The following is a 17635-nucleotide window of genomic DNA, read 5'->3' as shown; positions in this document are numbered from 1 at the left end:
TACTTGGGAAAGAAATTTAGTTTATTTGCCAAGTACAAAATATGAATCTCTTAGGAGTTGAACTGGTAAGTACTTGCATGTACACCCAAATTAATTTCAGCAGGGAAGATAATATTTGAAGATGATTGAACCTGTGGATATGTTTGTTTCAAAATAAACCCAGCCTTTTCTCACCTCACAGATAAAGGCATCAGTGGTTTTCCACTGTGCTATAAATCTCACATGTGATCAGGCACTGAGGTGACGAGAGATGCAGGGAATCTTTAGCCTTTTTCAGTGCTTTGTTTTTCATTTATTAGAGCAGCTTATTGAGGTGGGAGGGTTACCCAGCATTCTCGGCAGCAGCCTGCTGTCAGAGAATGAACCCTTTTGGTCCTCTGCTCTATCAGTATGATGGGTTGACTGAGGGCCTGCAAGTGTAAGAGTGAAAATGTGCTCACATTTCAACAGTGTGGAATTTTTTGGTGACCCTCACTGTTTTGTGCAGTGCACGTGAGCAGGAACTTGATTAATATCAACGTGATATTAGCACCACTGCCCATCACTAGAACAGCTGTAGTCTGGAGGCGATTAAGTCTGTCTTTTAAAAAAGCCTTCTTGGTTTCAATAGAAATGCATGTGAACGTAGTCACTACTGAGTCCTGCAAACATTTAAAATAACTGAGATAAATCCCATAATTGAATATTAATGTGGGGAATCATGTGTCATGTAGCTGAGTGTGTTTGACTCCTGGTATGGGGTGTGTAGCTGAGTGTGTTTGACTCCAGGTATGCCGTGTGTAGCTGACTGTGTTTGACTCCAGGTATGGGTTGTGTAGCTGTCTGTGTTTGACTCCAGGTATGGGTTGTGTAGCTCAGTGTGTTTGACTCCAGGTATGGGTTGTGTAGCTGAGTGTGTTTGATTCCAGGTATGGGTTGTGTAGCTGAGTGTGTTTGACTCCAGGTATGGGTTATGTAGCTGAGTGTGTTTGACTCCTGGTATGGGTTGTGTAGCTGAGTGTGTTTGACTCCTGGTATGGGTTGTGTAGCTGAGTGTGTTTGACTCCAGGTATGGGTTGTGTAGCTAAATGTGTTTGACTCCAGGTATGGCGTGTGTAGCTGAGTGTGTTTGACTCCAGGTATGGGTTGTGTAGCTCAGTGTGTTTGACTCCAGGTATGGCATGTGTAGCTCAGTGTGTTTGACTCCAGGTATGGCGTGTAGCTCAGTGTGTTTGACTCCAGGTATGGCGTGTAGCTCAGTGTGTTTGACTCCAGGTATGGGTTGTGTAGCTCAGTGTGTTTGACTCCAGGTATGGGTTGTGTAGCTGTGTGTGTTTGACTCCAGGTATGGGTTGTGTAGCTGAGTGTGTTTGATTCCAGGTATGGCGTTTGTAGCTCAGTGTGTTTGATTCCAGGTATGGCGTTTGTAGCTCAGTGTGTTCGACTCCAGGCATGGCGTTTGTGGCTCAGTGTGTTTGACTCCAGGTATGGCATGTGTAGCTCAGTGTGTTTGACTCCAGGTATGGCGTGTAGCTCAGTGTGTTTGACTCCAGGTATGGCGTGTAGCTCAGTGTGTTTGTAGGTACTGTAGGTGTTCCTGATTCTCCTTCATCTCCACAGATACCAGATTGTCGTGGAGATCATCCAGGCAACCACCATCAGCAGCCTACCTCAGTTGAAGAAGCAGAAAGGTAACACACACACACACACACACACACACACTGACAGAGCACAACTCTTCTCAGATAAAGACACCATTTTGTTCAGACTGGGATCCGGCTCTGATAATACAATGTGTAGGCTTTACTCTGATGTTGTTTTCATCACCCAGTTCCCTCAAAATCAGGATTCAGGTTTGAGTGCCTGTGTATCGGCTACACGGCTGATTGGTCCAGTAAATCTCAGTAAATCGACATTTTAACGAGGTCATAGCGCTGGGATATTATCAGAATGAGATATGCCCAGCACTGCTAAATGGACTGACTGGTTCATATTACCACTGTTGCTCTTTGACAGTATTTGAAATTACATATTCAATTAAATGAAATGTCACAAATGAATAGGGATGCTCTTGCGTTTCTCCTGAGGTAAGTGGGCTGGTGGCATTTCTTACACAGTATGAATGATAATGAGAATCTTTCATTAAGCTGGGGTGTTGTTGTGTGTGTTATCTGGGACTCGTACGGCTCTGTATAAAAGGCCATCCAATCAGACTTACAAAAAAGATTCAGTTTAATTCAAAAGAGAAACATTTCTTATTCCAATTTAACCACCGGGATATTTATGTTTTTATTAAAGCTTCTGTGGAGCTTATCATGGCTGAATTTTAATCAGTGTGAAGTAAAAAAAACAAGATGAAAGCAACTCATCGAACAGATTGGCATTTAAACATTTCTATTTGCAGCAAGTTCACTTTAGTTTTTTTTGGTTCCAAAACACGATCAGTGCCTTCAGTGCCATGTGCCATATTTATCATCATGATTTTAACTAATTTGGCTATACTTTGACAAATGTTTCTTCTCTGTATCTTTGTGTAACTGACTTCCGGCTAAAACATTCTCAAAATGTTGCTGCCATGTAGCCAGTACATTTTGTGGTAGCTGGGCATGCTGGTGCCTGGACCAGGTCACTCTTGAAAACAAGATTTTTAATTGAAATTAACCCAGCAAAAGAAAGGATAAATAAGAACAGTAATGAAGTAATAAAGCCGTTCTCTGCCCCCTCCTCGATGGCAGACGGCAAAGGGAAAGAGACGGCGGCCATGAAAGCCGACCTGCTCCGCGCGCGCAACATGAAGCGCTACATCAACCAGCTGACCGTGGCCAAGAAGCAGTGCGAGAAGAGGATCCGGCTCCTGGGCGGCCCCGACTACGAGCAGCAGGAGGAGGGGGTGGGCGACGAGGTGGACGGGCCCCAGAGCCAGAAGGTGAGAGGGAGTAAAGAGCCTCGACAGGCCCTGAGGGTTAATAATACAATAATACGCTTTGTTTAGATCGCACCTTTCATACGTGAAATGTTGCTGAAAGTGCTTTACATTCAGCGCTAGTTTAGTTTAGAGGTTAGTGCTCTCTGCAGCACTCCACTAAAACAGGGTTTTTAACCTGCTAGGGAAAAACATCCCCACACAGACCATAGGGGACTGGAGTGTAAGTTTGTGTCAATCATATAGGCAAGTAGTGTGTGCTACTCAAATACTAACAGTTTGGGCTTATTAAAATGCACCTTGATGTTATTTTAAGATTAAAATAAGTTTAGTTGGAATATTTCAGAGTATAGTGTGAATAACCAAGAATCTTTGGGATGTGGCATCTGAGTTTGCAAGTTGCATGAGTTTCATCTGCTTCAGGTTACTGTAAATCTTTTCTCTGCTAAAAAAACCCCACATAAGCCTGTGACAGAACATCCCTCAGGCTGTTGGGCTTATTGTATGAGGAGCTGAGATGAATAATGAACCTTCTTGTTAATTTATTTGGACTGAGACCAGCAGACATTGCCTTCACAAAGGGCCTATTTATAGACTTTGCTGTCTGTTAATGAAAAAAGAAAAGCAAAATAAAACTGGAAAAGCCAGGAGTGAAACAAGGCAGACAGGCTTCAGTAAGTGCAACCCTAGAAGAAAGGTTTCTGAGACTGGGGTTGTTGACTCTGCTCAGACGGATTATTGCTGAAGGCAACATTTTCAGCGGTCATTCGGTGGTCATATTTCTCATCTGTTTGTTCATGTTTGGTTATTGTGAGGTCCAAATTTTCATTTTACATGATGCCTGTTTGTCTTAGCTAGACAATTATTGAAGCATTTAATTTGGAAGGGCTTGTTCAAGGGTACATTAGCTGAACCGCCAACCTCCTGATTACATTCTAATTCTCTGGCCAGCAAACATGACACGTGCATGACATCTTCAATAATAATTGGCATTGTTCATTATGTCCATGGGAAACTCATGTGTTTGATATGCGGACAGAGTAGAAGCTGCTCTATTGGCATGAATTATATGCCGTTGTATTAATGTTCTTAGTCAAACCACCCTTTAAATCATGTGTGGTCTCCTCAGATCCTCCAGTTTGAGGAGATCATGTCCAACTCTGCCTACCGGGGCCACTTCAGAGCCTACATGGAGAGGGTGGACAAGAGGGCCCTCATCAGCTTCTGGGAGCTGGTGGAGACGCTGAAGACCGCCAATAAGGTACGTTCCTCCACCAGCCACCCTGCAGGGAAACCGAAGATTAAAGGCAACAACATGCTGGAGGCTGCCTATTGGTCACCTCCCCCACAGCTATGCTGTGATTGGCTGGCGACCCTGATGATAAACATGGCTCCCTTCGCCCCTTTCTACCTCGGAGGCTGTTAATCCATTGGAGGCAATGTGATTGCTGAGCTCTCAGTGCAGTTGAGTTCATTATGCCGCGCTGACATTTACACAGGCTCAAGGGCCCGCGGAGCCTTCACAAAGGGATAAAAAGGCTTATGTGAGGGGCCGGGCCACATTGAGCACTCATACCTCCCCACTGCCCCATACCGTCCTCATTTCCACCATGTCCTGCAGTCAAGGCCACTGCCCCTGCTGAAGCACTAATGGTCTTCAGTGGCTTGGCTCTTTCAGTTGATTAAAGTGGGGTTGTTTCTGCTGGAATACCTGACCTGATAAGACCGGAGGATCTAAACTGTGTGTGTATATAGTTCAATAATTGGCAGAATTAAAGAGTAGTGTATAGGGTTTTTCTTGTATTTTTTACTTCTGCTGAAGTCAGTGGTACTTAATTCTTGCCCCCCAAGGCTGGTAGTACTGCTGTTGCCAGGGATTGAACTTGCCTACATTTGAATCAGCACATTTGAAGGCAATCTTTCTAAAAAATAAAACCGTTAGATTGAAAGTGGAAATTGTGTAGGACCAGATGGTGCCACACACCTTTTGAATGCTTGTTGACAGAAGTGTTCCCCCTTGATGGTTCTCTTTGTCCGCAGAATGAAGTCCCCCAGTTGGTGGGGGAGATCTACCAGAACTTCTTTGTGGAGAGCCGGGAGATCCCAGTTGAGAAGGCCCTGTACAAGGAGATCCAGCAGACCCTGGTGGGGAACAAGGGAACGGACGTGTTCCACAAGATCCAGGGCGACGTGTATGAGACCATGGAGGAGCGCTACTACCCCTCCTTCCTGGTGAGCGACCTGTACGAGAGACTCGTGAAGAGGGAGGAGCAGCGCGGCAACGCCAAGACCAGCGGGGAGGACAAGGACAAGATGGTGAGCCGGGTGGACACAAAGTGCACACGCCAGTTGTGTATGACTTGAGTGCTCCTTGAAATTTTGCCATTTGCCATTTTATTTTCTCCCAACAAAATGGAGCCAGTCCATTGAAATGTATGGATTTGGTCAAGGGTGTGATGCTTTTCCTCTGATTGTTTTGTGCTTTTGTCTTTGCTGTATTATAACTGTATTCTTTAAATGGGAGAGCCTTGTGGAGGTGAACAAAAAAAAAAAAAAAAGGTTGCAGTCCAGGCACGAGTTTGGGACGAAGTGTATCTCTTCCACCAAATGTAAAGTTATCAAGATTGTGTGCCGAATGCAAAGTTTGCAGGTTTATGAGCTGAAGCTTCTCTGTCTCAGGGCCCGGCCATTGAGAGCGGAGAGGAGGCCCTGGACGAGGGCAGCCACTGCCTCAACGTGCAGGCCAGCTACGCCACCAGCAAGCTGCACCAGCTCCACGACAAGCTGGAGTACAAGCGCCAAGCCCTGGGCTCCATTCAGAACGCGCCCAAGCCCGACAAAAAGGTATGGGGAAAATACTGAAAACTGGTGTAGCTTTATATAAACTAGACTGCTCTAGTGCTGTGTAGATGCCTGCATCTGACAGTTTTAGACTGTGGGGGGGGGGGTTTGAAGACCGTTTGTGACCGCTTGCAGTGTCTTGTAGGCTCCAGACTATCTGGTTGTTGGGATGTGGTAGGCTCCAGTCTCTCTGGTTGACAGAGGTGATAGTTTCCAGACTGGAGGTGGTAGACCGTTCAGGCCCTGAACACTGCTCTTTCCACAGATCGTGTCCAAGCTGAAGGAGGAGATTGGGACCATGGAGAAGGAGCACAGTGACCTCCAGCAGCACATCTGCAGGACTGACTGGTGGTGTGAGAACCTGGGCCTGTGGAGGGCCGTTGTCAGCAGCGGAGAGGTGAGGCAGATCACCCATGCTGGAGTTCAGGTCCCGCTAGTCAGCATCAGCAGTGGGAGTGCGACAGTGTCGGGACAGGCCTGTGTTTCAGTGTCTCGGGGCAGTGGCTCATGAATAGACACAGGGTGTAATGGAGGAAGGTGTACAGAGCGCATAATCTCCAAGCGCATTTCATACACATGCCAGGACGGCAGCCTTCCCTTGTCGACAACATCAGGATCCTGCTGTATATTCTGCTCAATCCAGCCACAAAGAACGTCAGTTCAACACTACTTTACTGGAACCCCTCTGCCACCTTGTAAGGGTGGGTGGGACAGAGTGGGGCTTTTTGGCCATTTGAAAAGTGTCAGGAGGAGTGCTCTCAGGATCGCCACCCCCCCAAATCCCAAATCCCACAGCTTTAATATAAAACAGCAGTCCCCAAGGCAATGGGACAGAGGGACACAGATTTCAATGTGAATGATTCTCAGATTTCAATGTGACTGATCCTCAGATTTCAATGTGGCCGTTCCTCAGATTTCAGTGTGACTGTTTCTCTTATTTGAGTGACTGTGTTCCCTGTGTCTCCCAGGCTGTAGAGGAGAACGGGGAACAGATGCCGTGCTACTCCGTGTCCGTCAGCCTCCTGGACGCCGACGAATCCATAATCAACCGCTGGGTCGTCACCAGGAAGCTGAGCGAGTTCCAGGCTCTGTACAGGAAGCTGACGGAGGTACCCGCCTCTGGTCCCGTCCCACGCGGCCCCCTGTTTTACTCTCTGTGCCCTCGAGGGCCGACCCATTCTCTGTGCCCCAATCAGTGCTGCCACCACTGGCCTTTCAAAAGTCGCCGTGGTCTAGTCATCACCTTAACAATGCTGTGTTGCCATGGAGATGGAGCGAGTCATAATGTGGTCTCAGGCTGTCAGGTATTTTTATCATTCATGAAAATGAAGGAAACGCATGAAGGGGAGAAGTTATGTGACTGGTTATATCCTCATTCTTTCTTTCTCTTTATCTTTCTCTTTCTGCAGTGTTTTCCTTCTCTCAAAAAGATTCAGCTACCCTCAGTCAGTAAACTGCCCTTCAAATCCATAGACCAAAAATTCCTGGAAAAATCCAAAAACCAGCTCAGTACATTCCTACAGGTAAGAAAGGTTCAGAAGAACACAAAGTTCAGAGCCAGGCTTGGCCAACAGGTTTCAGGCCTGCTGGTCTTGCTTCCTACCTCCTCCATGCCTTCATGTAATGTGTGAAATATTCATTCGGTTGCTGGTCCATCAGGTTTATCTGTCTGAAGTTGGCAGCGAGCGCGGTTGTTATGGTTCGTTTCCACCCTGCACAGAGAATGCTGACGGACGAGCGTCTGTGCCAGAGCGAGGCCCTGTACGCCTTCCTCAGCCCCTCCCCCGAGCACCTCAAGGTCATTGACATCCAGAAGAAGTCGTCCTTCTCCCTGGCCTCCTTCCTGGAGAGACTGCCGGGGGACTTCTTCTCCCACCAGGAGGTGAAAGGCCCATACGTACTCACATACGCACTCACATACACACACACACACACACGCACTCTCACACACACACACACACACACACACACACACACACACACACACACACACACACACACACACACACACACACACACACACACACACACACACACACACACACGCCCGCACGCGCCCACACACACACACACACACACACACGCCCGCACACGCCCACACGCGCCCACGCACGCCCACACACACACGCACGCCCACACGCACGCCCACACACACACACACACTGAGTCTCTGTGTTACTGGGACAGGAGGACGCTGAGGATGACAGTGACCTGTCTGATTATGGGGATGAGCCTGATGGAAAGAAGGAGTCTTTGGCTGAGCCCTGCTTCATGCTGATCGGAGAGATCTTTGAACTCCGGGGCAGTGAGTACTCTCCACACACACCTTACTGTGTTTGAGTGTCTGTGCATACGTGTTCAGACGTGTGTGTGTGTGTGTGTGTGTGTGTGTGTGTGTGTGTGTGTGTACATGTGTTTGTACACTCACTGAGCACTGTATTAGGTATTTATTAGACAATTTTCTTCTGCTGCTGTAGCCTATCCGCTTAGAGGTTTGACTCGTTGTTTATTCAGAGATGCTCTTCTGCATACCACTGTTGTAATGTGTGGTTATTTGTGTTACGGTCACCTTTCTGTCAGTTTTGACCAGTCTGACCCATCTGCTCTGACCTGTGTCATTAACAACAAGTTTGCCCGCAGAACTGCTGCTCACTGGATGTTGTTTGTTTTTCGCCCCCTTCTCCAAGACTGTTGTGTGTGAAAATCAGCAGTTTCTGAGATACTCAAACCACCCTGTCTGGCACCAACAATCATTCCACAGTCAAAGTCACTTAGATCACATGTCTTCCCTATTCTGACATTTGGTCTGAACAACAACTGAACCACTTGACCATGTTCGAATGCTTTTATGCATTTAGTTGCTGCCACATGATTGGCTGATTAAATATTGGCATTTACAAGCTGGTGTACAGGTCTATCTAATAAAGTGCTCAGTGAGTCTGTGTGTGTTCAGCATCTTCAACATGCATCTATCCAGGGTGAATTTTATAGCTGTATAGTACAGCAAGCACATACTGCCCAATCCTTGGGCATAGAGACACAAGCAGTCTGCACTCTCTGTGAAAGTAATATTGCTGCTTATGTGATTTGACAGCTGCTGCTCTGTGCCTATGGGTGGAGCATTCAGACAGACACCCGGGGCAGGAAGGGGGTGACTGGTTAAGTTACAGCATTGAGCTGGAACAGTGTGCTGCTGTGTTGCACGTTTTGAAAATGTATGCATTTAATACATTTTTTATTCTTTCATATTTTTAAATACATTTCAGCCAATATGAAATGAAGAAGACTGAAAGGATTCCAAGCTTGTGTACAATCTTTGTGATTTATTCCTATTTTCTGTAAAACTAGCACCAGTAAAATACAATACTTTAGATCACATTAATGTGCTTTTATGTGATCTAAAGTATTAGAGTGAAGCTTGGCCTTTTTAAGCCACTCTGGTCACTGGTCAACTTAGTGTTCATTTCGGAAGTAGCTGAAGTGCTACCCACACACACGCACACTCATTCACATGCACGCACACACACACATACACACACGCACACATGTGCTTGTTAGTGTGCTTTGATGTGCAGTGTACAGGGAATGTGTGGTGTGCTGTGGAGAGGGCAGGGTGTTTTGGTGGTTCAGTCCTCAGCTGTCTCCTTTGCTTTGTGTTTGTGCCACAGTGTTCAAGTGGGTGCGGAAGACGCTGATCGCGCTTGTTCAAGTCACGTTCGGAAGGACCATAAACAAGTAAGCCCTGCTGTATGTGGTAATATGGGGCGCTCTCTGGGGTCATGCTGTTCTGGTCAGAGCATGTGTGAGGTGATGTCATACCCATTCTGGCCACAGAGGACCCTGAAGTCATGGTTAAATCTATCGCTAAATGTTCATAGGATGGTGCAACTTTGAGCAGCTTTTTAGTGCAGAGATGTTTGTTGGTTTGCTCAAGTGATCCAAAATGGTGGGATTGTTTCACTGCCAATGTGTGCATGTGTGTGCGGAAAAGCTCCAGGTCGCGTTGTGGTTAATGCTGCTTCCATTTTAAAAGGGGCTGTTTGGGGGGATGGTTCGCAGAATGGTGCATGTGTGTGGGTGTGTGTCTGAGTCTGTGTTTGTTTATGCAGCAGAGAGTGGCGATGCTGTGCAGATCTCAGTGATGCTGACCTCTTTTGCAGACAGATTCGGGACACAGTACACTGGATCTTCAGCGAGCCCATGCTGGTGTACTACATCAATGTGTTCAGGGACACCTTCTGGCCCAACGGCAAGCTGGCGCCCCACAACAAGGCTCGGTCTGACGCCGAGCGCAGGGAGACCAAGGAGAGGGCCCAGCTGAAACTGCTGGACAACATCCCCGGTACCAGCTCTCCACTCCCCGTCTGTTTCTTTCTCTCTATCTCTGTCTCACTCTTTGTCTCTATATGTCTGTCTGGCTCTGTCAGTCTCTCTCTGCCTCTATGTCAGTCTCTGTCTCTCAGTCCCCCCCCCCTCTCCCATTCTCTCTCCCTCCCCCTTTCCCATTCTCTCTCCCTCCTGCTCTGTCTTTCTCTCTCTCTCTTTCTCTTTCTCACTCTCTCTCTCTCCCTCCCTCCCTCCCTCCCTGTGTAACGAAAGCTGGCAGTGTTGCTAATGCACCGTGCAAATAAGTGAGTGTGTGACCTGTGAGAGAGAGAGAAGCCCTTCAGCGCCCCGGCCCCCAGCTCTGCTAACGCTCCCTTTAGTGAGTTCCTGCTCCAGGACCCAAAGGTGCGCGCTTTGATGCAGCTCTGCTGAGGTGCTGCTGTCTAATGTGCGTGTCTACAGAGGAAGGATGGCTCCCTCTGCTGGTTGCTCAGAGGCTCAGCATGAAACATAAAGAAGGCCAACTGAAGTGGCTAGCTGGAAGAAACACACACTCAAAACAACATAACTGTCTAATTAGATGACAAAGATAAAAAATGACCAAACTTACAGCCGCAGTCAGGAAAGGTGATGCTGCCTGCTGTGCTTTTATGACTGCCCTTATGATGGCAGCAGAGTATTACACCAGCCACCTCGGCTGTATGTGACTGTAGGTGAGTCCTGAAAGCTATGGCTGTCTATTGGGAGCACTGCCAGCAGCCAAAGATGAAAGGCAGCCCCCATCCCCATCTGTTTCTGCCGATGTCTGTGCTGTCACTGCCCCCCTGTGTTAATGAAGGCTGTTTGGATGGAGAGGGTTTTGAATGATAATGGGCAGCATAGCGGGACGTCCCAGCTGGAGATGGTAACGGTGTGGTCCCCCCCCCCCCACCCCCTACAGATGCGCTCCAGAACCTGGTAGGACAGCAGAATGCCCGCTATGGCATCATCAAGATCTTCAATGCCTTCCAGGAGTCCAGCGCCAACAAGCACCTCCTATATGTGAGTGAAGCACATAGCCCATCCCACTGCTTCTGATTGGTGCCACTGGTGTGAGTGCTTAGCTGCAGAGTCCCTGGAGCATACCATTTCTGAAGAGGCCACGGGGGGCTGAAGAAGCTGAAATGTAATGCTGGCCGTGCCAGTGCCAGCAGCACACACTACATGTAACTGCCATCACTCAGGGAAGGACGGTTTCAGTTATTCATATAAATGAGCTTACAATTATGCACGCACACACACACACACACACACACACACACACACACACAGGCTGCACATAAGTCATTTACAGCATGTCAACATGGTAACATGTTGGATTTTAATATATCCCAAAATATGTTTCATACTTTATAATGGTTTGTAATTTAGTTTTCATATCTTCTACAATATATGCATAACATTGCACGGTCAAAATTGCATTGGATTAAACATTTAATCCAAAATTTAGGATTTTATGTTTGTAAACATTACACTTGGGTTTTCTGAGGAAAGACCAGGACTATGGTGCCATTAAAGTTGTTTCGGTCGCAATTTCTGCACCCATCCTGCCACCTGGTGGCGACAGGGAGCATAACCCTTTTCTGTCCAGCTGTAGTGTGAAATCCTCTGCATATCTGAATCCAAGCAAAACATTATTTTAGGGAGGAGCACATTGCAGGATTCATGCCAGAGTGCGTGTTTATTGCTGTGCATGTTACCATTAGATTTCAGACCCCTTTTTTACTGTTTAAACATTATATGATGCACCTCGCCTCATCTTGAACCTGCACTCTATGGTGTGGCATTTGTACTGTGGTTCACAGACAATGTTTATTTACATTGAGGTAAATCAAAGCATGTTTTTTTGGAAACTACACCATTATTACACCTATATGAATAACTTCTAATTCACTGTAATTTTACTGTATTAATGACTTAGTTACTGTGAAAATGCACAGAAATAATACACAGGATATATTACACAAACTAGAGTGTTGCAGAGCACACAACTGTGAGCATGGATTGCAGCGATTGGAGTGAATCATCATTCTTCAGAGTCCAGTATTTAACTTGACATTTCTGAGCTAGATAATACCATTTAATAGCCAAGCAGTCTCACAGTAAATGCCACTATGTGCGTCAATAGTCTGTTATGCAGCTGTCTGCAGAGAGAATAGAGGGATTGAAATGTATAGCACATGCACGGCAAAATGTCCAGTGTTAATTGAACTCCAACAGAGTACATATGAGTCCAGTAGGAACCATATCTGTTAGAGCTGATTTAACACTGAACATTTTGCTGTATGGGACAAACATTAGTATATGTACCTAACATTTGAAACGTTAATTGTATTGTGTAGATTGTTTTTACATCCTGGGGCTTATCATACCCAGTTCAGATGAAAGAACAAAATTGTGACCTAGTGATGCCATTCATTGACTTGTTTGAACCAACCGAAAGGTTCTCCTGTCCCCAGCAAAAGACAGTGATTGGTTCAAATGAGCGAGTCACCATTCTATGGTTTCTATGAAGTCTCTCAGTCTGTGATAAATGGTGACTCTTTCCTGTGTGCTTGTGCAGATTTTGCTGGAGATGACACTGAGAGAGCTGTGTCCTGAACTGGCCGTGGCGGTGGACCAAGTGTGACCCCTGAGGCACCCCGAAACCCTGAATGCCAGACCAGGGACAACACCTCAGTTACCTCTCAGATAAAAAGCTAACACTCAGCGAAGATGTTGTCCCCTCAGCCCAGAGTGTCGGAGACAAAGCTAGTATAACTGACAAAGACCAAAAGCCAGACACACTATGAATGAAAATTTCCTGCCAATCTTTATTGGCACATTACGCAAGCGAGATAGACAATGCAGAAGATGTGTATTAAATTACCAAATGTAAAAATAGGCACACTAGAGAATTGTAGTTCTTGTCTAATTAATTCACATAGGCGCACAGACAGAAAAGGTGAAGGAAATTTATATTAATTTGCTTAGACACTGACAACCCTATACAGTTCTGGAATTAATATGTGTATTAGCTGACATATGACATGATTTACACACTATTGTAGAGGAGCAAACTTAGAAGCAGATTCAGTCAGACTGCTGTGTGTTCTACCCTTAATTTTGGTTACATGTGTTTTCTCCATTTCAATGTGTCATTTTGAGTACACTTTAACATCTGCCAAATGCAAAAGCACATGTTCCCAAAATGAGTTTTTTGGTCTTTTTTGTTCATGTGAAGACAAAGTGCTGTGCAATTGAATCTGGCCTTAGCGGCCCTTGGCGCAATCGTCTTTATTTTGTTTTCATTCCTGATGCACAACTTATCTGAACGTACTTGATAACATGCCATTGGAAAATGGGACAGAAATTTTCTTAAACCATTTGTCTTTTCTTTTAAAATTTCCCCTGTTATTTATTGAAACGGGGGGTGAAGGGTAACCAGTTGTAACTGCCAGTTTCTGTAGCAGGGAGCCGGCCATCATTACGGACTCTTTGAAGGTCTTATTTATTTATGTGAATAGTTATGGAATGGTGAACATTGTACTTTGGTTGACAAGAAGACAAACAAAAAAGTGAACATTCCTTGGTTTTCTTTTTGTTTTGTTTTGTTTTTGTGTCCATTAAATGGCTTGATTGTGCAATACTTTATGTAAAGGTAATTGTGACTCTTTAACTGTTGAATAGAAGTAGATTTTTATTTTTACCAAAGAATAGAATAGAGTATTTATAAGCAATAAATTGCAGGTGAATATAACTGCCGTGGTCACTGTTATTTAGGGGTTGCACTTGATGAAGTACTGAAATGGCACACCCTATGATATCGGGGATAGTGTTCAGGACAGATAAGGAAATTGAGAATGAACTCAGTCCTTTCTATTGTGTTTTTTTCTTCCTTGCAATTCTTATTCCTAAAATCTTAAAATAACCGAAGGACAGAGTAAATTTCATGTAATTTATCTATTTGACACGCAAAAAAGATTTATGTGGTATGTAACATCTCTTAATCAAAGATATATTGATGCTTATTAATGGCCTAGTATCAAGCTCAGTTCTTTCAGTAGATCAATAGGATCAAAAGCATGCTGTTGTATCTAAAACATATGCAGGATAGAACTAATTTCTACAGTGCAAAAGAGATTACCTCTACATACAAAACAGAACTGACATAACCAATATAAAGCTCCATGAACAAACACTACTGTGCTCTGGGCTTTGTCTACCACAGAAAATGGGCATCAGCATGTTTTGGCTCGGTTATGCAGTGCTCGCCTTCATGAGGGTGATTATCTGCTCGACTCAAACTGCTTATGGCTCATACATTTTAATTTCATTCATGGACAGGGCATGGCAGAACAATAATATTTTTCTAAACTTACAGCAGTGCACCTTGTGGACCACCGCAACGTATGCACTTTGTTGTACGTCTCTCTGGATAAGAGTGACGTACAACAAAGTGTACGTCATTACATTACAGGCTAAATGGCTAAATGCCTGTAATGTAATGTAATATACACCGATGAGCCAAAGCATTATGACTACCTGCCTAATGCGTGGTTGGTCCTCCATGTGCTCTGATCCACCAAGGCATGGACTCTATCAGAGCATCACACTACCTCCACTGGCTTGTCTTCTTCCCACAGTGCATCCTGGTGCCATCTCTTTCTCAGGTAAACAGAAAACGCGTATCTGCCCGTCACATGATATGAAAGAAAACGGGACCCATTGGACCAAGCGACCAATCTACCATTGCTCCAAGGTCCGGTTCCGACACTCGCCTGCCCATTGTAGGCACTTTCGACGGTGGACACCCTGTTACCAGTATGTGGTCTGTCTGTCCTTGGACCACTGTCAATAGGACCTCTGCCGACCGGGAGCTCCCCACAAGCCTTCCGAGTTTCGGAGATGCTCCAACCCAGTAGTCTGCCCGTAACGATCAAAGTCGCTCTTAAGATCTTAATGGCTTCCCATTTCTCCTGCATCCAACATTAGCTTACCGTCTAATATATCCCAGATCTTGACATGCACCATTGTTATGAGATAATCAGCATTATTCACTTAATCTGTGACTGGTCATAATGTTTTGCCTCATTATGTACCCCGGCTAGAACTCCTCTGACTGAAAGAGGAAACCTATCCAAGAGGATGGGATCAGTCAGTACTGAGAGTGGCCAATATAGGTCATTTCTGTTAGCACTGACCGCACATCCTCCTCTGGGTGGAATCCATCTGTGTTAGCTACTTGTGCAGGTGGAGCTACTGTAAACATGAAAAAAACACCATTTTAACTGTGCCTTTCATTCGGTTTCAGTTTTGTTCATGTGATTTGGTCTGTTTTGCCCAAAGGCTTGTGCACCGCACTTAGCATGTCACATCCTGAAACTGTTTCTTGCAAAACATCTACTTGCTAAACTGTATTTCCATATAAGACAAAACAAGCAGGTATGATCACCACTCATACACCAAGTATGAACTTTTTATGCAAGTGGATCCCTGTTTCCATGGTGACACTTCCCATTTAAATGACCTCATGTTTCATGTTTCATTTTTCTTTTTTATATATATATATATATATATATATATATATACACACACATACATATACATACACACACGCAGGTAAACGTTAATATCTCCTACTTTCTGGCACCGTTCAAACTACAGTTACTGCTGGTGGCCAGGCAGTTTAACACATGCAGTGCCTTTGGGCTGTGTTCTGGATTCCACCCTGCTGTAGCCTATGGCAGATGCTCTCTTGAATAATAAATTTAAACCAGTGTTACATGTTTACTTTTCCATTCCCAACAATATGAGTTGATAAGTTGTTCAGATTATAGCACATTGAGAGACCACTTTATTAGGTATTTATTAAACTTATTTTTTCAACTTTTTGGCCTTCCGTTGCTGTAGCCCATCCACCTCATGGTTCAATATGTTGTGTGTTCAGAGGTGTTCTCTGAAGAAAAATAAGCATCTAGTTGCCAGGAGACTGTATGTCATGAGTGAAAGCTTGCTTTTGCTGGTGACCTGTGAAGATTTGGAGTCTCAGACGTGGACTGCCAGTTACTGTGACCCAGCACATTCTATTATTTGATAGTGCTGCTGCATTTGAATTATGTTCTAATGAACTGGGAGGATGTGGCAGAGTGCCTGTGCATGTCAGGCTGTGCTGACACGAGCAGCAGATGATGCAGCGCATACCTGGAGTGCTCCCTCTCCCTGTAAGTACATTACATTACATATCATTTGGCTGACACTTTTAGCCAAAGCCACGTACTGTTGATTTAGACCAAGCAGGAGACAATCCTTCCCCGGACCAATGCAGGGTTAAGGGCCTTGCTCAAGGGCCCAACGGCTGTGTGGATCTTATTGTGGCTACACTGGGGATCGAACAACCAGCCATGTACCTTAACCATTACACTACAGGCCATCTCTAGTATCTGGGGGATGATACACTTTTTGGCACAACAACAGCATACCTGCTGCTTTGCCTCTGTAGCTTTGGAGGTATGTCTGAACCATGTGGCTTGAAAGCTTCCCCCCTCCCATTAACATCCAGGTGCTATCAAAGCCCATGAAATTACCTGGGGTGTACTTTTAAGGAAATAATTAAACTCTTGTACAGTTCACAAATTAATGTACACAAGCTTTTATTAAACTTCATTTATCAGTGTCTCCAATTTTAAGCTGTTTATTAGGACATTTTGTTTCATTTGTGCTGTGACTCGTATTGTCTAGGAAGCGTCGTTTTGTAATGTCAAAGTATACGGAGTTCTTGTTCCCGTGCACATAGGAGGGATGAGGTTAACGAGTTTACTGTTGCCAGGTTACGAAACCACCCTGATAACTACAAGTAAGAGGAGGCTTGCAATTAAAAGCGAAAAAGAAATACAGAATACATGTAAATAAACAGGCGACAAAAATATCCCGCTTTAAATCGGTTCTGATGGAGCACATTTCACTATTTTACTCTGACAGGGTAGCCTCCGTCAATCTTTACTCATACATTTAAGTAAGGTCAGTAAATAATTCATAGCCTATTGGCTATCTCTAACTTTCACAGAAATTGGTCTGTGGTTGTGTGTGCATATTTTATGGAATTTTAATTTAACGTTATATAACGTGTGAACATATGGTACATATTTTCAAACTTTACATAAGTATCACATTGTCCTGTAGCCTAAACATCAAAAGAACGTGGCTACTGCCGGATAGTAGACCAATAGTTTAAAGTGCTCCAACCGCGTATTAGTTTTATAATTAAGCTAGTCATCTATCAGAAACGCGCATACCAGACAAACGTCTAAAATTAATCATTGATACGGGACCGCTAAGGCGCTGAAAGTAGAAGAGCGGAGACTTTCTTCCTTATTTCCCTCAGACTGACAGCACAGCCCTCCGCCAGTGCGTACGTGTGGTTTCGCACAGCTCTCGTTCTCCGCCTGCAAACCGCCAGCAAACCGTCAGCCGGGTACTACGTGCTGAAGCCTTGGGAGCACAGTGTTGCATTTAGAAACTGGCTGGGCGGGTCAAAATGTCACGTGT

General features: G+C 45.1%; 1 protein-coding gene across 3 annotated transcripts in view; it reads left to right on the top strand.

The window, feature by feature from the left end:
- Positions 1-13847, top strand: part of LOC133131221 (sorting nexin-25-like) — a 29273-nt gene extending 15426 nt beyond the window's left edge. The window contains exons 6-19 of one of the 3 annotated variants that reach the window (XM_061246473.1): positions 1600-1670; positions 2715-2905; positions 4032-4163; positions 4943-5218; positions 5582-5746; positions 6009-6140; positions 6712-6852; positions 7153-7266; positions 7464-7625; positions 7931-8048; positions 9412-9478; positions 9904-10085; positions 11010-11110; positions 12672-13847. In XM_061246473.1, coding sequence (XP_061102457.1) covers positions 1600-1670; positions 2715-2905; positions 4032-4163; positions 4943-5218; positions 5582-5746; positions 6009-6140; positions 6712-6852; positions 7153-7266; positions 7464-7625; positions 7931-8048; positions 9412-9478; positions 9904-10085; positions 11010-11110; positions 12672-12737 — 1918 coding nt within the window. In that variant the 3' untranslated portion in view covers positions 12738-13847. The other 2 variants (XM_061246474.1, XR_009708993.1) reach the window with 2 other exon arrangements.
- The last annotated feature ends 3788 nt before the right edge of the window (positions 13848-17635 follow it).

Source organism: Conger conger, chromosome 6, assembly GCF_963514075.1.
Source record: "Conger conger chromosome 6, fConCon1.1, whole genome shotgun sequence".
Taxonomy (NCBI): Eukaryota; Metazoa; Chordata; class Actinopteri; order Anguilliformes; family Congridae; genus Conger; species Conger conger.
The sequence above is the reverse complement of the archived record's forward strand: the minus strand, read 5'-3'. Positions and strand labels throughout refer to the sequence as shown.